Source organism: Schistocerca cancellata, chromosome 3 (assembly GCF_023864275.1).
Source record: "Schistocerca cancellata isolate TAMUIC-IGC-003103 chromosome 3, iqSchCanc2.1, whole genome shotgun sequence".
In the NCBI taxonomy this organism is placed as follows: Eukaryota; Metazoa; Arthropoda; class Insecta; order Orthoptera; family Acrididae; genus Schistocerca; species Schistocerca cancellata.
Genome location: NC_064628.1, coordinates 385,130,938 through 385,157,221, shown reverse-complemented (window position 1 = coordinate 385,157,221; position 26,284 = coordinate 385,130,938). Strand labels below are relative to the sequence as shown.

The following is a 26,284-nucleotide window of genomic DNA, read 5'->3' as shown; positions in this document are numbered from 1 at the left end:
ATCGTCCACATTTCTCTCCCGTGCAAGGCTACACTCCACACAAGAACACTCAGAAAATATTGTCTAAAACTGAAATTTACATTTGATGTTAACAAATTTCTTAGCTTTTCTTGCTGCTACCTATTTGCGTTTTATATAATCTCTATTAATCTGTACATGTTGATTATTTGGTAATGAAAACAGCGGCCGGAACTGTCTGATCGAGTTAGAATTTTGTTTCATCAGCGGAGCCTAACAAAGGATAGATAACATCGCATAATAACTATTATACGGGTTGTTAACCCGAGCAGTAAGAAGTTATTACAGCCGCAGAACAGGAATTTGCTAAAATGTGAGTCAAACATTTGCAGCGCGCCGCACACTTCGCCGTAAGTTTGCCGACTCGCGGGGTGACGAATGCCAGGAGACGGCGTTGTAATGGGAACACTGGAGGTGTGGCGACGCGCCAGCGGCCGGGTATTTGCGTCCTCACCTGGTGCGCCGCCGTGGTGCCGCCGGTGCCGCCGTCGCCGCCGCTGCCAGCTGACTGAGCGCGCAGCGTCGCGACGCCCGCGGCCTGTGTCTGCGGCGCCGCCCCCACCTGCCAGTCACGTGACCCGCCGTGGCCTTCCGCAAGGCGCCGCGCCGCTGCCCTCGTGACGTCACCGACACCTGTGGCTCCAGGCGGCACTCGCAGCACAGTTGCGGGGCTGCCCCGATTCTGTTCAGGGGCAACGAAGTCACGTGTAGCAACACTACAAGGGACAGTTCTGCTCGGAATGGCTCAAGAACTAGCCTACGCCGGTCTTTCAATTTCACTTTCACCTTTTATTAAAAACAGAAGTGCCGGCCGAAGTGGCCGTGCTGTTCTAGGCGCTACAATCAGGAGCCGAGCGACTGCTACGGTCGCAGGTTCGAATCCTGCCTCGGGCATGGATGTGTGTGATATCCTTAGGTTAGTTAGGTTTAATTAGTTCTAAATTCTATGCGACTGATGACCTCAGAAGGTAAGTCGCATAGTGCTCGGAGCCATTTGAACCAGCCAAAAACAGAAGTCTACACAATCGGAAAACATGCTACACTACTGGCCATTAAAATTGCTACACCACGAAGATGTGCTACAGACGCGAAATTTAACCGACAGGAAGAAGATGCTGTGATATGCAAATGATTAGCTTTTCAGACCATTCGCACAAGGTTGGCGCCAGTGGCGACACATACAACGTGTTGACACGATGGAAGTTTCTAACCCATTTCTCATACACAAACAGCAGTTGACCGGCGTTGCCTGGTGAAACGTTGCTGTGATGCCTCGTGTAAGGAGCAAAAATGCGTACCATCACGTTTCCGACTTTTGATAAAGGTCGGATTGTAGCCTATCGCGATTGCGGTTTATCGTATCGCGACATGGCTGCTCGCGTTAGTCGAGATCCAATGACTGTTAGCAGAATATGGACTTGGTGGGTTCAAGAGGGTAATACAGGACGCCTTGCTGGATTCCAACGACCTCGTATCACTAGCAGTCGAGATGACAGGCATCTTATCCGCATGGCTGTAACGGATGGTGCAGCCACGTCTCGATCCCTGAGTCAACAGATGGGGACGTTTGCAAAACAACAACCATCTGCACGAACAGTTCGACGACGTTTTCACCAGCATGGACTATCAGCTCGGAGACCATGGCTGCGGTTACCCTCTACGCTGCATCACAGACAGGAGTGCCTGCGATGGTGTACTCAACGAGGAACCTGGTGCACGAATGGCAAAACGTCATTTTTTCGGATGAATACAGGTTCTGTTTACAGCGTCATGTTGGTCGCATCCGTGTTTGGCGACATCGCGATGAACTCACATTGGACGCGTGTATTCGTCATTGCCATACTGCCGTATCACCCGGAGTGATGGTATGAGGTGCCATTGGTTACACGTCTCGGTCACCTCTTGTTCGCATTGACGGCACTTTGAACAGTGGACGTTACATTTCAGATGTGTTACGACCCGTGGCTCTACCCTTCATTCGATCCCTGCGAAACCCTACATTTCAACAGGATAATGCACGACCGCATGTTGCAGGTCCTGTACCGGCCTTTCTGGATACAGAAAATGTTCTACTGCTGGCATGGCCAGCACATTCTGCAGATCTCTCACCAATTGAAAACGTCTGGTTAATGGTGGCCGAGCAACTGGCTCGTCACAATACGCCACTCACTACCCTTGATGAACTGTGGTATCGTGTTGAAGCTGCATGGGCAGCTGTACCTGTACACGCCATCCAAGCTCTGTTTGACTCAATGCCCAGGCGTATCAAAGCTGTAATTGCGGCCAGAGGTGGTTGTTCTGGGTACTGATTTCTCAGGATCTATGCACCCAAATTGCGTGAAAATATAAACACATGTTACTTCTAGTATAATATATTTGTCCAATGAATACCCGTTTATCATCTGCATTTCTTCTTGGTGTAGCAATTTCAATGGCCAGTAGTGTAGATACAGAAGCTATTTAGTGCTATTAGTAAACCATGCCATGGTCTCCTGCCATCCTGCTGAACGAAGATTACGTTGAGAAACAGGATTTTGTAGCCCAAAAAGTGAGGAATAGTATGGTGTACTGGTATCCTGAATAAAACCAACGTGCTTTCAAAAAAAATGTCTTTCATTATTTATTGAACGTTCCTTGTATATAATCTATCTTTTACTAATTCTTCGTATCTCTAAAAGAAATAACAATTATTAATTTTATATTATCTTTCCTTATTTCTTCTAAGAAAGTGTTACAGCTTCCTTTTTAGTGACAGGCAGGCAACAAAAACGTTAGCGATAGAGTTATCCTATGTAAAGAGTTCATCACGAAGAACTTTAGAAACACTCCTAATTTTTCTCAAAGCAGAAACCAAAACACGAGCCAAAACTGTTTTCAGTATGTTTCCTATTTCTGTACGCAACTTGTGAACCAAAGGTGTTTGGCTCTGAAAACGTTGTGCGAACTTACTGAATAGTACTGCAGATGAAATTATGGAATGAAGTTCTGCTTTCATTGAAAGATTTTTAAAGCATTCACAATGGTATTGTAGGATTTGGAGTGAACAGTAGCAGAATTCTTTTAGAGATATATAATTGTTGTTGTTGTTGTGGTCTTCAGTCCTGAGACTGGTTTGATGCAGCTCTCCATGCTACTCTATCCTGTGCAAGCTTCTTCATCTCCCAGTACCTACTGCAACATACATCCATCTGAATCTGCTTAGTGTATTCATCTCTTGGTCTCCCCCTACAATTTTTACCCTCCACGCTGCCCTCCAATACTAAATTGGTGATCCCTTGATGCCTCAGAACATGTCCTACCAACCGATCCCTTCTTCTGGTCAAGTTGTGCCACAAACTTCTCTTCTCCCCAATCCTATTCAATACTTCCTCATTAGTTATGTGATCTACCCATCTAATCTTCAGCATTCTTCTGTAGCACCACATTTCGAAAGCTTCTATTCTCTTCTTGTCCGAACTATTTACCGTCCATGTTTCACTTCCATACAAGGCTACACTCCATACAAATACTTTCAGAAACGACTTCCTGACACTTAAATCTATACTCGATGTTAACAAATTTCTCTTCTTCAGAAACGCTTTCCTTGCCATTGCCAGTCTACATTTTATATCCTCTCTACTTCGACCATCATCAGTTATTTTGCTCCCCAAATAGCAAAACTCCTTTACTACTTTAAGTGTCTCATTTCCTAATCTAATACCCTCAACATCACCCGACTTAATTCGGCTACATTCCATTATCCTCGTTTTGCTTTTGTTGATGTTCAAATTATATCCTCCGTTCAAGACACCATCCATTCCATTCAGCTGCTCTTCCAAGTCCTTTGCTGTCTCTGACAGAATTACAATGTCATCGGCAAACCTCAAAGTTTTTATTTCTACTCCATGGATTTTAATACCTGCTCCGAATTTTTCTTTTGTTTCCTTTACTGCTTGCTCAATGTACAGATTGAATAACATCGGGGAGAGGCTACAACCCTGTCTTACTCCCTTCCCAACCACTGCTTCCCTTTCGAGTCCCTCGACTCTCATAACTGCCATCTGGTTTCTGTACAGATTGTAAATAGTCTTTCGCTCCCTGTATTTTACCCCTGCCACCTTTAGAATTTGAAAGAGAGTATTCCAGTCAACATTGTCAAAAGCTTTCTCTAAGTCTACAAATGCTAGAAACGTAGGTTTGCCTTTCCTTAATCTTTCTTCTAAGATAAGTCGTAAGGTCAGTATTGCCTCACGTGTTCCAGTATTTCTACGGAATCCAAACTGATCTTCCCCGAGGTCGGCTTCTACTAGTTTTTCCATGCGTCTGTAAAGAATTTGTGTTAGTATTTTGCAGCTGTGGCTTATTAAACTGATGGTTCGGTAATTTTCACATCTGTCAACACCTACTTTCTTTGGGATTGGAATTATTATATTCTTCTTGAAGTCTGAGGGTATTTCACCTGTCTCATACATCTTGCTCACCAGATGGTAGAGTTTTGTCAGGACTGGCTCTCCCAAGGCCGTCAGTAGTTCCGATGGAATGTTGTCTACTCCGGGGGCCTTGTTTCAACTCAGGTCTTTCAGTGCTCTGTCAAACTCTTCACGCAGTATCGTATCTCCCATTTCATTTTCATCTACATCCTCTTCCATTTCCATAATATTTTCCTGAAATACATCGCCCTTGTATAGACCCTCTATATACTCCTTCCACCTTTCTGCTTTCCCTTCTTTGCTTAGAACTGGGTTTCCATCTTTGCTCTTGATGTTCATACAAGTGGTTATCTTATCTCCAAAGGTCTCTTTAATTTTCCTGTAGGCAGTATCGATCTTACCCCTAGTGAGATAAGCCTCTACATCCTTACATTTGTCCTCTAGCCATCCCTGCTTAGCCATTTTGCACTTCCTGTCGATATCATTTTTGAGACGTTTGTATTCCTTTTTGCCTGCTTCATTTACTGCATTTTTATACTTTCTCCTTTCATCAATTAAATTCAATATTTCTTCTGTTACCCAAGGATTTCTACTAGCTCTCGTCTTTTTACCTACTTGATCCTCTTCTGCCTTCACTACTTCATCCCTCAAAGCTACCCATTCTTCTTCTACTGTATTTCTTTCCCCCGTTCCTGTCAATTGTTCCCTTATGCTCTCCCTGAAACTCTGTACAACCTCTGGTTCTTTCAGTTTATCCAGGTCCCATCTCCTTAAATTCCCACCTTTTTGCAGTTTCTTCAGTTTTAATCTACAGGTCATAACCAATAGATTGTGGTCAGAGTCCACATCTGACCCTGGAAATGTCTTACAATTTAAAACCTGGTTCCTAAATCTCTGTCTTACCATTATATAATCTATTTGATACCTTTTAGTATCTCCAGGGTTCTTCCATGTATACAACCTTGTATCATGATTCTTAAACCAAGTGTTAGCTATGATTAGGTTGTGCTCTGTGCAAAATTCTACCAGGCGGCTTCCTCTTTCATTTCTTAGCCCCAATCCATATTCACCTACTACGTTTCCTTCTCTCCCTTTTCCTACACTCGAATTTCAGTCACCCATGACTATTAAATTTTCGTCTCCCTTCACTATCTGAATAATTTCTTTTATTTCATCATACATTTCTTCTATTTCTTCGTCATCTGCAGAGCAGTTGGCATATAAACTTGTACTACTGTAGTAGGTGTGGGCTTCGTATCTATCTTGGCCACAATAATGCGTCCACTATGCTGTTTGTAGTAGCTTACCAGCATTCCTATTTTCCTATTCATTATTAAACCTACTCCTGCATTACCCCTATTTGATTTTGTGTTTATAATCCTGTAGTCACCTGACCAGAAGTCTTGTTCCTCCTGCCACCGAACTTCACTAATTCCCACTATATCTAACTTTAACCTATCCATTTCCCTTTTTAAATTTTCTAACCTACCTGCCCGATTAAGGGATCTGACATTCCACGCTGCGATCCGTAGAACGCCAGTTTTCTTTCTCCTGATAATGACATCCTCTTGAGTAGTCCCCGCCCGGAAATCCGAATGGGGGACTATTTTACCTCCGGAATATTTTACCCAAGAGGACGCCATCATCATTTAATCATACAGTAAAGCTGCATGCCCTCGGGAAAAATTACGGCCGTAGTTTCCCCTTGCTTTCAGCCGTTCGCAGTACCAGCACAGCAGGGCCGTTTAGGTTATTGTTACAAGGCCAGATCAGTCAATCATCCAGACTGTTGCCCTTGCAACTACTGAAAAGGCTGCTGCCCCTCTTCAGGAACCACACGTTTGTCTGGCCTCTCAGCAGATATCCCTCCGTTGTGGTTGTACCTACGGTACGGCTATCTGTATCGCTGAGGCACGCAAGCCTCCCCACCAACGGCAAGGTCCATGGTTCATGGGGGGGGGGGAGATATATGATTAAGAATAGTAAAACTGAATGGCATCCCACTGACATCGAATCCTACTGGCTGAAGGTCCTAATTAAGCCACCTTGTCGCTGTATGCTTCAAAAACTCGTGATGTGGAGTGTTAGACTTAGACTGAATTCACTCACATTCCAGTGTACAGGCCAGTCGCCAGAACAATGATAAATATTAACCAAAAATTAGTATGGTTTTCGACTAAAGCGCTCCAAAGCCTCCGCATTGGCATTATGTATTGTATCATTGTATGACTGTTACGAGTCGAATATTTATAAGCTGTCTGCCTACAGTCACCTGGACATCACTATCTAAAGACCTAAACACTTTTTAATTGACCTCAGGTCCGTTTGGTCCCACTGTTATGCATTTATTTAGGGACAAGTTGGATACAGAAAGTGCTTCACACGATTTCTGATGCAACATTTCACAATCTGCTTTGCCGATAAAGAAAGTTCTTAGATGACGCGTTGTTGTGCAGCACTTACATTCTGACCACAGTGAAATGGTTCTTTGTAACTCATTTTTATCCGTAACATTGGCAATTTCATGGAAAGTCAATGCGTAATATGATGAACATTCTTCTTCTAACGGACGTTCCCGGAAATATGGTACAAATCCATCAATTATTAGGTATCTCATTTCTTAGACGAAATTGAAGAATGTTCAGGAACATTATCAGGGAATATCTTCTTTAAAACGTCGTAAGTGTCATTTGACGAATCCATAGAGCAACATAAAATCACTAAATTCATTGTCCAAATCAGTTCAGCTGTGGTGGATCTTAAAGGCCCTGTCTGATCCGTAAGTTCTAAATGTAACTGATGTGTTCCACATTTAATTTCGTCTATACCTAAGTCTACATCGATAATCTGCAAAGTACATTTAAGTGCCTGGCAGAAGGTTCATAGAACCACCTTCACAACAATTTTCCATTATTCGAATCTCCAACAAAGCGCGGAAAGAACGAACACCTATATCTTTCCGTGCGAGCTCTGATTTCTGTTTTGTTATGATGATCGTTTTTCTCTATGTAGGTCGGCGTCAACGAAATATTTTCGCATTTGAAGGAGAAAGTTGGTGGTTGAAATTTCGTGAGAAGATTCCGCCGCAACAAAAACCGCCTTTGTTTTAATGATGTACACCCCAGTTCTGTATCATGTCAGTGACACTCTCTCTCCTATTTCACGATAATACAAAACGTGTTGTCGTTATTTGAACTTTCTCGATGTACTCCGTTAATCCTATCTGGTAAGGATCCCAGATCGCGCAGTAGTACTCCAAAAGAGGACGAATAAGCGTAATGTAGGATGTAGGCAGCCTTTTTAGCAGATATGTTACATTTTCTAAGTATTCCATCAATAAACTGCAGTCTTTGGTTTGCCTTCCGTACAACATTTCCTAAGTTTTCTTTCTGATTTAAGTTGTTCGTAATTGTAATTCCTAGGTATTTGGTTGAATTTAGAGCCATTAGATTTGACTTATTTATCGTATAACCTACATTTAACGGATTCCTTTTACCACTCACGTGAATGACCTCATACTTCTCATTATGAAGGGTTAACTGCCAATTTTTGCACCATGCAGATATCTTTTCTAAATCATCAGTTATGTGACTGGACTTGCGATTTCCTGTTAGAGAGGTCACAGTTCGAGGTAATTGACGGAAAGTCATCGAGTAAAACAGAAGTGATTTATGGCGTTCCCCAAGGTAGTGTTATAGGCCCTCTGCTATTCCCTATCTATATAAACGATTTGGGATACAACCTGAGCAGCCGTCTTTGGTTGTTTGCAGATGACGCTGTCGTTTATCGACTAATAAAGTCATCAGTGGATCAAAACAAACTTCAAAGCGATTTAGAAAAATTATCTGAATGGTGTGAAAAGTGTCAGTTGACCATAAAAATAACGAAAAGTGTGAGTTCATCCACATGAGTGCTAAAAGAAACTCGTTAAACTTCGGTTACACGATACATCAGTCTAATCTAAAAGCCGTAAATTAACTAAATACCTATGTATGACAATTACGAACAACTTAAATTGTAAAGAATACATAGAAAATGTTGTGAGGAAGGCTAACCAAAGGCTGCGTTTTATTGGCAGGACACTTAGAAAATGTAAAAGACCTACTAAGGAGATTCCCTACATTACGCCTGTCCGTTCTCTTTTAGAATACTGCTGAACGGTGTGGGATCCTTACCAGATAGGACTGACGGAGTACATCGAAAAAGTTCAACGAAAGGCAGCCCGTTTTGTATTATCGCTAAATATGGGAGAGAGTGTCACAGAAATGATACAGGATTTGGGCTGGATATCATTAAAAGAAAGGCGTTTTTCGTTGCGACAGAATCTTCTCACGAAATTCCAATCACCAACTTTCTCCTCCGAACGCGAAAATATTTTGTTGACACCGACCTACATAGGGAGGAACGATCACTATGATAAAAGAACGGAAATCAGAGTTCCCACGGAAAGATATAGGTGTCCATTCTTTCCGGGCGCTATACGAGATTGGAATAATAGAGAATTGTGAAGGTGGTTCTATGAACCCTCTGCCAGGCACTTAAATGTGATTTGCAGAGTATCCATGTAGATGTAGATGTAGATGTAGATTTTGCAACTTTTTTTGACCTTCTGATGAATTTTCTAGACGATAAACGACAGTATCATTTGCAAATAACCTAAGACGGCTGCTCCAATTCTCTCCTAAATCGTTTCTATAGATAAGGAACAGCGAAGGGGCTATAACACTACCTTGAGGATCGCCAGAAATCACTTCTGTTTTACTCGATGACTTTCCGTCAGTTACTACGAGCTGTGACCTCTCTGACAGGAAACCACGAAGCCAGTGGCATAACTGAGACGATATTCCATACGCACGCAATTTCATTACAAGCTGTTTACGTGGTACAGTGTCAAAAGCCTTCTGGAAATCTAGAAAAACCGAATGAATTTGAAATCCCTTGTCAACAGCACTCAACACTTCGTGTTAGTAAAGACCTAGTTGTGTTTCATAATAACGATGTTTTCTAAATCCGTGTTGACTGCGTGTCAATAGACCGTTTTCTTCGAGGTAATTCATAATGTTCGAACACAATATATGTTCCAAAATCCTGCTGCGTATCGACGTTAATGATATGGGCCTGTAATTTTGTGGATTACTCCTACTACCTTTCTTGAAGATTGGTGACTGTGTAACTTTCCCATCTTTGCGTACGGACCTTTCGTCGACCGAATGGTTGTATATGATTGTTTAAGTATGGACCTATTGCATCAGCATACTCTGAAAGAAACCTAGTTGGTATACAGCCTGGAGCAGAAGACTTGATTTTATTAAGTGATTTAAGTTGTTTCACTACTCCGAGGATATCTCCTTCTAAGTTACTCATGTTGGTAGCTGTTCTTGATTCCAATTCCGGAATATTTACTTCGTCTTCTTTGGTGAAGATATTTCGAAATGCTGTGTTTAGTGACTCCGATTTGGCAGCACTGGCGTCGATAGTATTACCATTGCCATCATGCAGAGCAGTTACACTCCGGGTGTTGTTAAAAGTGAGTGGTAGAAAGAATGCCTGCAAACGTTTTGTTTCAAAGTTAATAGCTCAGGAACACACTCTGCAAATCAGTTCACTCTTACTAACATTTTTCCCCTATAATGAGACTTCACTCTTCAAACTATCTGTCTTTTCATGTCAGTCACTGCGGATTTTGCATTTTCCCGTCAGAAAGTTTGTTTTCAAAATTGAACAGATTATCACAGCAGCAGGTTTGTTGCTACAGCAAAATTACGAACTTAACCAAAAATAGAAGCAGTTGTAATAGAGGAATATTTGACACGTGTAACAGCTGTACAGAATAAAAGCACTCAAAAAATCGAAAAGAAAGAATCTATTTCAAAGATCAGAACACCTCAGGTTAAAATTTATCTGTTTTCGTTAACGGAGCTTTCCAAAAAGTTAAATGGAAGAACATGGACGCAGAAAATTGGAAACAGAAATAACTTATTTTCTGAAACTTCCTGGCAAATTAAAACTCTGTGTCGGACCGAGACTCGAACTCGGGACCTTTGCCTTTCGCGGGCAAGTGCTCTACCAACTCTTTTTATCTCATTTTGTTTGCTTTCGTTCGTTGCATCTGCTCAGGGCGGACGTCGTAAAGACATCCCTTTAACACGTTCGCTGCCACTGTAATTGGCCTTGCGTTACCACGTAACCAATTATTTTTTAATAGAATCTCAAACTGTATTGCTAAAAGTAACGTAAAACTCTCGTGAATCAATTTTTTTTGGCGGGGGGGGGGGGGGGGCGCACTAAGGAGACAGTGGCATATCAGGCTACATTCTGTAGCGGGTGGCCATGGACGCGTTAGTGCGTCTCGTTTAATTTTCCTGAAAATTGTGACAGTTTAGAGTACTACATTTTTATTTTATATTCAAAACTAAAACGAAACATCCTACTGACAAACGACGTATTTATTGAACAAAAAATGTAGTAGAAACAGCATTCAAAAACAAACACAAGATCTTGAAGAAACTTCTGATATACAATGTATGTCAAATCTCAGAAAAGATACAATCAAGAACTTTACAGATTACACTCAAACAAATAAAATAAACACAAATTTCAGGAATAGTACCTAATCATAACTGTCGGAAAATGAAAGAACAACGAAAGTGCTATCTGCCTTAGAGGTGGTGAATAACACAACAATTCAAACAATACCCTGCTTTATTTGGGCAATCTGGGCACTCGAAAATCGTGTCTGTTCGGTGTCCTCGGCTGGAGCATGATCTGCTTCCTGGGTGTTTTTGATTTTCCAGTTGATTCTCGTTTTACCACAACATGTTGGGGATTTGTAACTGGCTTTTCTACCTGCTTTTGTGGCAATTGTGCTCTTGTAATACTGAGTCTGAATTCTTGGAGCGGCCTTTTTGTGCCAGAACATTTACTTTGTAGGGCATGTGCGTTTGTCAGCATCATTTCCATAACGTGGATAAAAAGTTTCTTGTACCAGCGTATGGTTTTTTGTCCCGAGAGGTAATATGGTAACATCTGATCGTGCCGATCAACTCCCGACAAAAATTTATTGTAGTTTACAATGGCCAAGGACTTAGATTTCCTCAACCATTCCATTTGTAAATGCATTAGAAATGTAGTAAACCTCCCTCTTATCACGCCACTTACCTACCATAACTCCTTCCGCAAATCTGGCAACGGCTTCACCTTTTCGTATTTCCTTGGGTGTAACCTTCCTGTTCGCCCTCAGAGTTCCCTTGCAGTGAGTCTTCTTATCCAGGAGCAACTTAACCAGTGCGAAGCTATTATAGTAATTGTCCATGTACACGTGGTGACCAGCGTTCAACTTTTCGTCTAGTAAATGAAGAACAATTTTTTGCGCATGGCCTCTTCCTCCTAAATCGTCCAGCATACAAGTGTGTACCGCGAATTTTAGGACCATTCCAGTGGGAGTTGTCAAAATATATTGCTTTATGCCATATTTGTGCTTTTTATTTTTAATGTATTGGCAGAAAAGTAATCTTCCACGCCAAAGGATCATTGATTCGTCCAGTGACAGCTCCCGTCCAGGGTAGTATACTTGGCACATCCTTTCATTGAAAAAATTGATAACTGGACGTATTTTATACAACATGTCGGATGGTTTTGGTTCGCCCTGTTTTGGATTTTCAGAAAAATGCAATGCACGTAGTATTAGAAGAAAACGATTTCGTGAAATACTATCGGCAATTCCTCTCACATGAAATAAAGGGTCCTCTTTCCAATAGTCCTACAACTTCCTCATCTTTACATTTCCCATGTGCAGGAAAACTCCCAAGAACATTAACAATTCGCCAACCGTCACATCTTTCCAACAATTTATTCATGATTATTCTTTGGTTCCCATAGAAAGGAATAATTCAATTGCGTTTAGATTTGTTCCTTCAACAACTTTCAATAGAAATTCGTCCGTCAGCAAAAGACGAAAATAATCTAAGGGAGTGTTTCCCGTTGGTTGAATTAGCAGGCCCTCATTTTTTATAAACGGGCAATTTACCATTCCAAATGGCTCGCTTTCTCATGTAACATTTGTATCAGCTACGTTATCACTTGTTACCACTTACTCGGCTCCGTCAGACTCTTCACTGTAGCCGGCCGGTGTGGCCGAGCGGTTCTAGGCGCTTCAGTCTGGAACCGCGCGACCGCTACGGTCGCAGGTTCGAATCCTGCCTCGGGCATGGATGTGTGTGATGTCCTTAGGTTAGTTAGGTTTAAGTAGTTCTACGTTCTAGGGGACTGATGACCGCAGATGTTAAGTCCCATAGTGCTCAGAGCCATTTGAACCATTTTTATTCACTGGATTCCCACCCGTCCTCCCTACTGGCCAATTCCGTTTCCGAATCGCTTTCTTCTAATATTAGTAATAATTCCGCATCCGATAGTTTTTGTACTTTTATTGTGTCCCGTATTTTACGTTTTTAGGTTCTGAAGGGCCCGCCGTGTCACGATTGTTTTCCATTTTCAGTCCCACAACACAGAAAAACAGTAGGGAAACACGCGAACCGCACCCATAAAAATTGAAAACAATACGTTCTTAGAGTGCATGCGCAATAAACCACACCGAATGGCTGTTCCCGACTAAACCGTGGCACCTCGCAACAGCCGAGTCGCCCGCCGCACAGGCGCGTCCCCTGCATGTGCACCAGTATCGGCCGGACGCGCTGGTGCGACGATGGCAGCGAACGTGTTAAGTTCGTTGTTGATCGATTAACTCAGTTTTTTTTATTACACAGGGCAGCTAACGCTCTGACCGAACACGCTGAGCTACCTTGCCGGCAATCAACTGAGCTACCCAAGCACGACTCACGCCCCGTCCTCACAGCTTTTAATTCCGTCAGTACCTCGTCTCCTACCTTCCAAACTTGCAGAACTAGCACTCCAGGAAGAAAGGATATTGCGGAGGCATGGCTTTGCCACAGCCTGGGGGATGTTTCCAGAATGCTCCGCTGCAGAGTGAAAATTTCATTCTGGAAACATCGCCCATGCTGTGGCAAAGCCATGTCTCCGCAATATCCTTTCTTCCAGGAGTGCTAGTTCTGCAAGGTTCGCAGGAGAGATTCTGTGAAGTTTGGAAGGTAGGAGACGAGGTACTGGCGGAATTAAAAGCTGTGAGAAGGGGGCGTGAGCCGTGCTTGGGTAGCTCAGTTGGTTTTGGGCATTTTCAGCTTTCTTCATTTCCTTAATTAATTAATTTTCTAATTAGCCACTATTTCTCAACATATGGACATTGTAGACACAATTTATGCGGTAGTACAACAAAATGTATGTCAGCAAAGGTGGTAAGCCTGATATTGGGAAAAAAAGCGTGTTCGGTCAGAGGATTATCTGCCAAATAAAAAAAAATAAAATAAAATAAAAAATTAAAAAAGTTGGCAGAGCACTTGCCCCCGAAAGGCAAAGGTCCCGAGGTCGAGTCTCGGTCCAGCACACAGTTTTAATATGCCAGGAAGTTTCATATCAGCGCACACTCCGGTGCAGAGTGAAAATTTCATTCTGGAAACTCATTTTCTTCTTAAAAGAGCAAAAATACTGAAAAAGGCGACAAAAACTTAAGAACGCTACAAAAGGTGACAATGTTCAAAGTAAATGACTAAAGGAGAAAAAGTTGTCTGACTCCTCACCCTGCAGTCTTCACATGAAAGAGAAACGGCTTGTACCGCTTCATCTGCCGCACTGTGCAGAAAATATCAACCTTTGGCAAATCTCGCCCATGCGCCACAATTTCGTGAGGATTTTCAGTGTCCTCACACTTTCACATTGTGGCGATTAAATCTTTCCCGATAAATTGAATTTTTCATCGTCGATGAATATCAGACTGGAGGCGAAAGTGTTTCCTGCATTGTGATACAAAACTGAAGGCGCTGGCGGTAATCTTTCGGTTTTAACTGTTGTATGGTTGTGAAATGTCATCGCCGCCGTAAAATCTTCCACACAGTTTCCTGCGCTATTCCAAGTTCGTGCCTTGTTCAGACTTTTGATATTATTGGACTGCGACCAAATTTTCCGTCGTCCTCCTCACATTTACAACTGGTATAATTGGTCGATCGGTACTTTTCTCTTTTCAGAAACAACCAGTGTCCGTAAATAATCGATATAAACGCACAATACTGTGTTTACATGGCGGTTTTTCCCCGTCATTCCTTCTTATTGCAAACTGCATTGTTGTAACAGATAAACATCTCACATATTCTAACACACAAAAGCTTGTCTGTTGCTTCGTCTCCATTTCGTCAAGGCACTGCACTCGTGACGCCATCTGGATGGCGCAATACAAACTCTGTGACATTATGGCCCTATTCATGCCTCAATCATACCGGAGTTAAGTTGTACACTGACAGTAATATACAGCAATATTTATGAAAAGATGACCGATACATACCTCATGTTTGAATTCACTGAATGCAATGAAAGGGCAGTGCAACGAGATTGTGCTGAATTTTTCCCAGAGTGATGGAAGTCTTTTTTCTCACTTTATTGTTATTTCATCCCCCTCGCCTCATATTGCAGGGGGTCGTTTTCTATTTTAAAGTAAAAATCAAACACAGACAATTAAAAAAATGGAAATGTATACATTTAAAAACATTGCAGGAAGGTGAAATTCTTCCGATAAAAACACTGAAGCAGTGCGGTTTCATTTAAAAACTGAAGGACCTGCACTAGCGTCAGAGGTATTGCCGGAGGAGAGAGAATATGCTCCCTAGGGTTGAGGGGTGTGGGTAGAAAGATAGCGGTCTGTTAAAAAGAAAAACTAGGCAGATCAGAGGTAGGAACTGAGTTAGATGGTGGGAAATACAGTAGCTGTGAAAGAGAGAGGGTGAGGTAGGGCAGTGGTTGCAAGATGATGTTTGGCTTGTGGGGCGCTCAACTGCGCGGTTATCGGCGCCCACACAAGTTCCCAATCTTTATTCAGCCAATATCGCCACTCCCCCATGATTCAGAGGCAGCAACGCTAGCTACTAGACCACGAGCTGTGGACGTGGTTGCTAAAGAAAAGGGGTCGGTATGAATGGAGAGGGACAGGAGAGAGGAGCTCTGGTGTCGAGTGGGATGGGCGAGGAAGAGTTGAAGTTGGCAGGAGGGATAAATATCAGGGCAGATCTCGTTATCTGGGTGAGGAAGTTTATTAAAGTTGCGGTGAAATAGGATGTGGAATGTTTGGTAGGTGTAGGGACGGAGGGGTGTGTTTGTGAAGGTGCAGCGACATACCTGGGTTGGCGATCAGAGGGGAAGCAATGGGGTTATTGCAGTCTAGTCTGTAGATAGTATAGGAGACGTGGAGGTGTTGGATGCGAGTCAGGACAGGTGGGAATTTGATGAAATGCTATAGAATCCATTTTGGGAAGGTAAATGGATGCAGAAAGTGAGATGAAGTGCGTGGAGTTCGAGGATTCGTAGGGACTTATAAATCTTTGACAACATTTTCATAGCAGAGGATGGTTCGATCCAGGGTTTTGTAGATGTGCAGCCGGCCGAAGCGGCCGTGCGGTTCTAGGCGCTGCAGTCTGGAACCGCGAGACCGCTACGGTCGCGGGTTCGAATCCTGCCTCGGGCATGGATGTGTGTGATGTCCTTAGGTTAGTTAAGTTTAAGTAGTTCTAACTTCTAGGGGACTAATGACCTCAGAAGTTGAGTCCCATAGTGCTCAGAGCCATTTGAGCCATTTTGTAGATGTGCAGAATACGAGTAATGAACAGATGTAACTCCAACTTTGACCTGTTAGTAGTTTTGGACTATTGTGGATATGTTGGATGATTAGTAGGTAAGGTTTCTAGGTTGGTTCCCGGTCGATGGTTAGTCCAAAATATTTTAGTGTGTTAGTTAACTGGATAGGACGGTTGTAAATGGTAAAGTAGAAGTCATGGAGACGAAAGGTGCAGGTGGTTTGCCCTATAATTATTGCTGGTTTTTTGGAGGAATTGATCTTGAGGAGCCATTTGTTACAACATGAAGTAAACTGATTGAGGTGGATCTGGAGGGATTGTGGAGTGCAGAATAGAAGGAGAGGAAAACGATGTCATCAGCATACTGAAGTAGATGGACAGGTGGGGGTAGTTTGGGCATATCAGCCGTATACAAGAGACAAAGGAGAGGAGAGAGGACAGAGTCTTGGGGCACTCCTACTATGGGTTGTAAGGTATGGGAACTGGTATTATTAACAGTGGCAAAAGATGGGTAATTAGATGGGAAGAATGCAATAAGGCAGACGTAGTTATTTGGAAGTGCGTCGTCTGGAGTTTGAAAAGGAAACCAGATTGTTATACACAGTCGTAGGCTTTTTCTACGACGACAGAGACGAAAAGGGTGGATTTATGGGAGTTGAGTTGCTAGGATAGGAGCTGGGTGAAGTGCAGGATCTGGTCATAAGAGGAGAAATTGGGACAGAACCCACACTGGTTACGTGGAAGAAGGTGGTGTTGGTTCAAGTATTGATGGATGCGTTGGGAGAGGACCTTTCTAAACACTAATGTGAGGCAGATGGGACGGTAGGAAAAGAGAGCTGCAGGAGGTGTTTGGGAAAAAGGAGACTTTTCAATGTTTTCCATTTCCATTTTCATTGTTGAGGATAGTAGTCTGTGGAAAGCTAGAGGTGTAAAGGATTGCAAGGGTGATGATAAAGGAGAGTGGCCATTCTTTGAGATGTCGATAAGAAATGCAGTCGTGACTGGGGGAAGTGTTGCGTTTTTGGTTTTATGTCACTGACTGTAACTGTTGTTCTGTTTGTGGTGTGTTCTACAAGTACTGGCAGCTGGGAGCCAGGGATGGCACAGTGCTATTTGTGTGTTCATAGATGGTAGGAAAAAGTGAGTAACCAAAATGTGGGGTCATCAAGGATGGAGAAGATGACAGACAGAGGGGATGCAAAATGGTTAGCTTTGGTCAGGTTGTCACATAAGTGATATTTATCAAGGAGAAACGAGTAGTAAAATATGGGGTTATTGCCAGGTGAGTCGATGGAATGATTTCCAGTACTTGGAAGAGTTGAAAAGGGGTGTAGCATTGAGTTTGGTGCATGTCTGGCGCACGCCCCAGCGTTTTTTTGCATTAAATAAATTCCTGATATGTCTCTGTATTTGCCGGTGGCGTGTGAGGTGTGAGTGTATCCCAGTCGCGAGCCTGCAAAACGGTGTGATGCATACGACAGGACTCTATGAGAAATAGTAGGACTTGTGGGGGTGGGGGAGGATGAGACGGTGCCGACGTATGGTCTTGGTAGGAATGTGGGTGGATATAGCGTCTGAGAAGGACTGCTGCAGGAAGGATGTAGCCTGAGGGGTATCATCAGGCACTGGTAGGACAAGGGGTAGCTTTCAATCTGGTCTTCTATGGATTCCCAGTGGGCATTCCAGTTGGCACGGGAGTAGTCTTGCATAGCTCTTGACTGGAGACTGCGATGGGATTATCTGGGATGAGGTTCGGTGTAGGAGATACTGAGGAGTACAGGTAGGTAGTCACTTCCACTCGGATCGAGGGCTTCTGCAGTGAGGCGTCCAGTCAGGTTGGGAGACGCCAGGGTGGCATCAGGGGTGGTGGTGCTTTCAGGACAGGCGTGACGCGAGATGGGAACAGTGTCACCTTGCAGGTAGTCAGTAAAGTAATGGTGATGGCTGTCATATCACAGTAACTTTGTAACCGCAACTTTTATAACTGTACACGAGTAAACTTTGTGATACTATCCGGAGAAAGCCTTCTTATGTACTGGGTGGTTATAATTGACTGTGTTCTGCGTGTTGCAGTGCGGGATGTATACATCGTAGGACATTGAAACATCGTAGGTATGTTCATTAATCGGTGCGCTTGCGGAGTATGCTGAAAAGTTGGTTCCACTTTCCGCCACCAGATGAAATTATGGCTCTATGAGCAGTCAGAATGTGAAGTACTTTCAGTTTTGACTTCAGGGTGCTCGCGCGGGCCCTATACGATATTAGGTAAGTGTACCAGTTTCTGTGGCAGTTCAGTGTACGTATGATTTTCTAGCATTCTGCAATGTATACAGCCAGCACTACAGCACTTGGAACAGCCTCAATTTAACCATAACCATCCGATATATTCAAGAAACAGTGTTTAGTGATGAATATAGAAAAACACTAGAGTTCCCTATTTATTATTACCATCAGAACAGCGAAGACAAAAATAAACAAAATACAGCGTTCAAAAAGGCGTCTCAGTGGTCTTCAGAGTTACGGATGTAAGTACAGAAATGTCATCACTAAAATGAAAGTACTTCAGATATGTTCTATTAAAAAGTATTACTTCATGACGTTCGCGGTTTAAGGATCTGAAATTTTCCTTTAGCACTGCTGAGAATAGCTTTGGCGCCCCTGACTTCTCTTTCCATACAGAATAACTCATTACTCGAATGATGTGCAATACTGAGGGTGTAGAGGGTGTTTTACTCTTATATTCATGTTATATATACAGGGTCGAGCAGAGAAACGGGAAATTCTGAAGTAACGTAATGTGCACAAATAAACACAGGGAAAAAATTATTGACGAAAGTGCACGTAGCCAGTTTTGTTTCCATTACAAACTGTCACAAACTATCTGTTTACTTCTTGCAGATGACATCGGAAAGATGTACTCCCTGTGGCGTTCCCATTCTAGTAGCCAGTTAAGGAAATCCGGAATGCTCGGTGCAGCATGTCTTGCGGAGTGACGGTGATTTCGTCTTCGATCTTTAGTTTCAGTTCACGAATAGTTAAAGGACTTGAGCGGTTCACGTTGTTTTTAAGATGTCGCCACAGGAAGGAATCACATACGCTAAGAGAAGAGGATCTTCCAGGCCATGCATGTCGGCGTTAGGTGTAACAGCGCGGCTTTCAAACTAACGGCGAACGGCTTCCATCGACTGTTGAGCAGTATGTGACGTTGTTCCGTCCTGCTGAAGCCAAGTGTTTCGACGTTAATATCGTGCATTGTCGGTGTAAAGAATACTTCAAGCACATCAGCATACCGAGCGAATGTTATTGTTCTTGCAATGCCATGCTCACGTTCAAGAAATTAAGACCCAGTGATTCTATGACATGATGCAGCACATAATACTGTAACCTTGGCGCTATGTAGTGGACGCTCGTCATATTCTGCCCAGTTACTGTGCCCAGAAATAGAAATTCTATCTGTTAATGTTTCCGTTAAGGTGGAAGTGGGCTTCTCTGACATCAACATGTTAAGAAAATTGCCGTCCGCGTTGGTTTAGTCAACAACCATTCGCTAAACTCCCTACATGACAGAGAATCACGTGGATTTAATTTGTACACGACCTATAAGTTACAGGGGTGGAACTTCAAGTCGGGCAATATTCTTTGTATTCTTCGTCGCCCAATCTCTAGCGCAGATGCATGAGCTGTGTTACCGCTCAAGTTAAGTGTTAGAGAAACCAGAATTGCAGTTTAACCACAGCTACTCAAAGGAGATAGGAAGCTAGGGATCTTTGCTGATGGACAAACTTGTGGTTGGTACATAATTTTAATCTCAACTAAAGAACAAATTTCATTGTAACGGAATTACAGAATGAGAGTAACAATACAAAACTTTAATTCGGACATTTGCCCTCTTAAGAAAATACAACTGACTTTAACCGTCTGCCCCTTTTTTTAAACAAAAAAGATACAAATGGAATTACCAAAGATCAAGTCTTTAAATTTCAGACGTTTGTCCTTCACCCAACTTAGAAAAACTATGTGATTAGATCATGAATTAATACAACAAACAGTATTTTAAAGATAATAATTAAATCTGATTGCAAAAGGATCACAGACAGTCACCACCATAAGTACACTATCAAGTTCATTGGTTACGTAACCAAAATTTACACAACACTAATGATTCATTAGTTATTAGTTATTTATGAAAAGATCTCGTCCGTTCAGGCGGACAGGCCAGATATTTAACTAAAGGATGAAAGCGCGGCTTATACACGGCGGTACTCGGAACAAACGACTAGGAAGCAACCGCCAATCAATTTCGAAGATGATCAGGCTGCAAGCCAGGGCAGAAAACACGCCGAACACACACACGATCTCAGCCTGCCCGCCAAGGCGGCAAACGCCATCTACCCCACATACCAGACCATTTGTGTAACAGCAAATAATACACGCGGCAGACAAATTATACTCGTGATTCACCTTTTTCAAGACCATACAAGGCTTACTATTTGTAACATAACTGAAAACAAAACTGAGACATTTACCAAATAAAAGAGCAACTAAAATTACATAGACTTAACAAAAGCTCTGCCTTTCATATTAAAAGAAAGTCTAAAACCAAAGCTGTGTGAAGAGCACACTAATTAAGATACTAAAACAAGTTAACGCTGCAAGGAACCTTTAAAACAAGCACTAAAACTCCATTCCCTTTTGAATTTGTCGAAATAATTAGACTCCGCTTCGCGGAAACAACACTTCGAAGCCTGAGACTTCGTAAGTTCCGTATAACACTCTCTTATTCAAAACCATCCTTAACTGATCTCCGGTAGATACAACATGCCACCATAAGATTCACAAATCTTCACAGATTAACAACAGAATATGAATCATACGTAACTTCATGCTTCCAGTTATGCGATGAGTAATCAGCACCGTACACTCGGCGCGCGGTAAAACGGCGAGGACGGCGAGGCCAATGCACAGCGGATCGAGACGAGGGCTTGCCTTCAAAACATGTCGCCTCGTTGAACGCCGACCAGAGAGAGACCCGGCCACACGCCAAGCTGGAAAACCAAAGATGGAACAGTCAGAGATACAAAACCATGCCAGTGCTGATATCAGCGACGCAAGTGGAGCATAACTAGCGCCAGTCGCCACGGCTTAATGCATATTGTCGAACTGAGCGCCGATGGCTCCTCACAATGGAAACTGCAACAACTGCAATGTTATCTGTGATACATTCCGTTCGAAAGGAACCTGGAGGCTTCCTTTTTAAGGCTTCACCAGTTTAGCCAAAATTAACTGTGCACGCTGTAATCGCATGAGCTGATGGAAAACTTCAATGACGTCCTAGCTCGTAGTCCTGTGAAATGCGCGTTGAACATCTGTCCCACCGTCCACCTCCTTGTCCGGCGATAGCACGGTCCGAACCGCTAAACTGCTTTGTGATTACTAAATGGGAACGTCTTCACAATAAACAAGCATCAGTTCCGAAAAATTGCTGTCACTACTGTGTTGTCAACATTAAAGTCCAAATTTTCCCGTTTTCCTGCGCCACCCTGCGTATATACGAGGGGTATTCGGAAAATAACGTTGATAACCTCGGCGTTGAGCGTCTGTAAGCTCCTTCCTTCTGTAAATAAGGAACGATCTGTCGCGAAATGGAAACCGCAGTGAAAATCAAAACTTTTATCTGTAACAGTTAGCTACACCTTCCAGCTACACCTCTATATACTTGCCACTGCGACTTAGACATCTATCGTAACGTTGTACCAACTTCCCAATACCCTCCTCATACAAGCGTCTGTGCTTTCCTGCAATTTTCAACACTGAACTGCAGTACGTTGTCTGTGTCAAAATGTTGTCTTTATAGCCAGTGGGTCATTTCAGATGGAGCCAAGGCCAGGCTGTGTGGTGGGGGATCAAACACTTCCCATGGAAAACGCTGCAGGAGCATGCTCATTGGCCCTGCAGCGTGCGGCCGAGAACTGTCATGAAGAAGGAAATGCGTGGCAGTTACGTTATGTGGGGTTGCATGAATTCAGGCGAAATCTCTCAGCGGGCACCCGTGCTTGGCGGGAGGCTCTATTTTCTAGGAATTTTTACGCGTTAACTGTGTGCTCAGAACATAGAAGAGCGACATGACACTATCTACAGGCACCAACTCAGTGGATGCACTGTGTCTCGTACTCGAAATATGCCCCATAGATACCAAGATGAAATACAGAGCTTCAAGGTACTGGTTAAAGATGGGGAGACTAGATAAGATACACACAATAAGTGGTATATCGATACAGACGTCACGTCACCTTAAAAACTAGCTTTTCGATACATGGCAAGGTGAGTGGGATGTAAGTTATAGGGGACATAGACTGCACTTCCTTCCTGGTGCAAGGGAACGCTTGAGAATGAAACATATCGATCCCAGCCGCGACATGGTACATTTCGTAACCGGACTCGGACCTTATGTCACGCACTTAAACTGCATGAGTCTGAGACAGACACCTAGCAGCACAGGGTAGCCATGCAGTCTGAGGTTCCTTCTCGCGGCTCCCCTCCGTCGGACGTTCGAGTCCTCCCTCGGGCATGGGTGTTTGTGTTGTCCTTAGCGTAAGTTACATTAAGTAGTGTGTAAGTTCAAAACGGCTCTGAGCACTATGGGACTTAACTTCTGGGGTCATCAGTCCCCTAGAACGTAGAACTACTTAAACCTAACTAACCTAAGGACATCACACACATCCATGCCCGAGGCAGGATTCGAACCTGCGACCGTAGCGCTCTCGCGGATCCAGACTGTAGCGCCTAGAACCGCTCGGCCACTCCGGCCGGCGTAGTGTGTAAGCTTAGGGACCGATGACCTCAGCAGTTTGGTCCAATAAGACCTTACCACAAATCAGGAAATGTACAGACACCTACATGCACATGCAGGGAAGAAGCTTGCTCAGAAAACATTGTTTTTTTCTGCGAGCAATACGCGAACTATAGACGTGCTCTACACTTAGACTACACAAAACAGACATATATGTATACAAAGCAATAAAAGACGAAGAACAACGGCCACAACTAAACGCGTTGACGAACGATATTTCAAAAACAACACACGATGGGTACCTGCGGACACTATATAACAGACTTGTCTATATGCAACGTAACAACAATGTCCAGAGGATGGACAGCAACACTCACAGTGACAGCGAAAATAGTGACATTGAAGAGGAACGCGGGGAGGAAGACGAGATGTAACAGCGAGTAAGTATAATGTGCTGGCACCCTAGCCAAGAAAGCACGAAACGTTGTACATGGATGAGCACCTGATGTTAATACACAGAATTAGAAATACTATTTGTCTACTACTAATCAAACTTTTTTGTTGTGACTGGCATCAACAGCTCGGAGGAACAATTCCGAGGTATTCACCGCCAATCACAGTCGGTGATGGCACTAAAAAATCTCTCCTCTGTCCTATCATCTTTTTATATCCTTTCTAAAACAACAAAATTTTATTTATATTTCAATCTTAACTCATTGTTATTTTAAAGAGTATTATTCTTTGTAAAATGCTTTAGATAAAAACTAAAGAAAAGAAAACAAAGAAAGGATGGAAAATGAAAACTGTAAGAAGTAGACATGTTTTAAAACATCAACTAACAGGTCTACAGTTCTGCAGTAAATAAGTAAATAATATCTCAGGAAATAGTAGACACACAGCCCAACACATCTCTGCAAAGATCCATTACATTTTCGCTGTGGTTTCCATTTCGGCACCGATTGTTTCGTGCCTTCCGAATAGCCCTCCTATATAAAATATACAAGGAGTTTCATAGTCTTTAGTCATCTAGGGATGATAGATCGTATCACAAGAAAAAAACTGAAGTTAAAGAGACGTTCCCTGGGGCTTCCTGGTTATGCTAGACCTCCTTTTGTGTTAGATATAACCCTGACAGGCTGTAAGTTCTAGGCACTCTGGGACATACATATGCCTTGTGCGTTCCCTACGATCCAGTCATCTGCTCCCATGAAAGGGGTAGGCCCAACAAAATTAAAGTTCCTGGTGGACTTCTAAAAGTCTTTCTCCGCCTAGAACGCTTGTTCTTAAGGTTCTTCCTTAGAAAATCACTCCATCAGCTTACTGTGTTTACTAACCTGCAGGACACTGTTCGATCAGTGAACTCGTCGTCCCAGGACTGGCTAATACTAAGGGGTGCCTAATGTAGGCGTGACGTGTCAGCAAACATTTTGTTTCTAACAAAAGTTGTTCCCCACGATGTGATCTGTTACGTCTAGATGTTTCATGGAAAGACTTTGAAACACAGTATACATCTGCAAGCATTACATTTGTATGTATTGTATTGTGTGTTAACTGGGGGCCTAGAAACGACAGAGAGGCTCCGTCCCCGCCGCAGCCGCAGTGGTCCACAGCCCCACGACGACTACCGCAGTCCACTTCACCCCCTCCGCCGCCCCACACCGAACCACTCTTTCAGGATTATTATGCAGTTCGGCCCGCGGTGGACCCATCCAGGGAACGTCTCACACCAGACGAGTGTAACCCCTATGTTTGCGTAGTAGAGTAATGGTGGTGTACGTGTACTCCTTGCTTAAGGAGTGTGTTACATTATGGAACTTGTTCACAAAAGCTCTTCGTACAGTTTGTTGCATCCGTCTTAGCCTTTCTTTCGCCACGTCTTCACAAAATCTTTTCTTCACTTCTGTCTTTCGTCTTTACAAAGGTGATATGACCCTGTTTGGTTGCTCTGAGACTCTACACTCTGCTGAAGTCTACTGCCTGGGTCACGAGAAACGCAGATATTGTGTTTTTCTACGACCCAGTCTCAGTGGCGAAGTGTTTTCATTGCGGCCGCCTCGAGTCGACACTATCGTAATGTAGCGAGACAAGGCTGGCATGCAATAGTATTTTCTTTCGCCTCGAGAACGATATCCAGTTGTATTAATGGAAGTGACTGAAAGGATTAAAAGGAGACACAGTTCGTCAGGGATTTATTTACTGCTGACCAGGGCTGTCCAACCCGTGATCTGTGAGCCGCATATGGCCTAAAGCAAGTATCGATGCTGGCCAAGATGTGAGCGTCCACCACACTGAAATACTCGCTACATGTTGCTATTCTCTCTCTCTCCGTCTCTCTCTCTCTCTCTCTCTCACTGTTTGTTTTTTTTCTTTTTTTAAAACGTTCAGTTGTATGTGTGGGTAGCAATCACCGACATAGTGTAGCTGAGGCGGAATGAGGGGAACCAGACCGCATTCGCCGAGGCAGATGGAAAACCGCCTAAAAACCATCCACAGACTGGCCGACTGTCGGCCGCTGTGGCTGAGCGGTTCTAGGCGCTATAGTCTGGAACCGCGCGACCGCTACTGTCGCAGGTTCGAATCCTGCCTCAGGCATGGATGGTTGTGATGTCCTTAGGTTAGTTAGGTTTAAGTAGTTATAAGTTCTAGGGGACTGATGACCTCAGAAGTTAAGTCCCATAGTGCTCAGAGCCATTTGAACCATTCGAACTGGCCGGCTCACCGGACCTCGACACACGTCCGCTGGGCGGATTCGTGCTGGGGACCAGGCACTACGTTCCAATCCACTAACAGGGCGGGAAAACATTACATTTACTTACGGAAGTTCAAAGGTTTCTGGGACCGCTTTCCATTTCCACAAAAGTCTCGTGTGTAGCAGGCCGAGCTACGTAAAATAATCTTCAAAGAGCTGAATGGGTTGCTGCCACATAACAAATCCAGAGATCCAAGGATTAGTGGTCAATCAGTCCACTTCTTTCGCTTCTGGCTGGAACTTATATATGTCAAATATTCCAGATTGCATCAGGCTTCAGAATCTACGTTAAACAGTATATTCCACTATAAGTGGCTCGGTGAGTCAGTTCCACAGTCATAGGGAGGCAAGAACATACCGCCTCCAACAGGACTACATCCAGTAAAACACTGGGCGATGCCTAGCTAAACACCGGTATGTTCAAACCAACCTTCAGGTTGTGCACAACTGTAAGTATTAGATCTGGTCATGGGGAAGGCAGGTACCAGAGAAGGATATATTGGAAGATTCATAAGCAAGTGATACCTGTGAACGAAAGGTAGTCATTGAGTATTGCAATAGGCGACTGATAGGAGGGCGTAAGTAGAGTTGGTTCTGTGTCAGGAGGCACTCTCCCAGTTCGCTCCTT

At 43.3% G+C, this 26,284-nt stretch overlaps 1 protein-coding gene across 1 annotated transcript in view; it reads right to left on the bottom strand.

Moving 5' to 3' along the window:
• The window catches only part of LOC126176323 (proton-coupled amino acid transporter-like protein CG1139), a 214,731-nt gene extending 203,369 nt beyond the window's left edge, over nt 1-11,362 (bottom strand). Inside the window, exons 1-2 of the mRNA XM_049923473.1 lie at nt 11,274-11,362; nt 473-700 (exon numbers count right to left, since the gene is read on the bottom strand). Of these exons, the coding sequence (XP_049779430.1) occupies nt 473-700; nt 11,274-11,362 (317 nt within the window). The remainder of the gene's footprint in view (nt 1-472; nt 701-11,273) is intronic.
• Nucleotides 11,363-26,284: the final 14,922 nt, after the last annotated feature.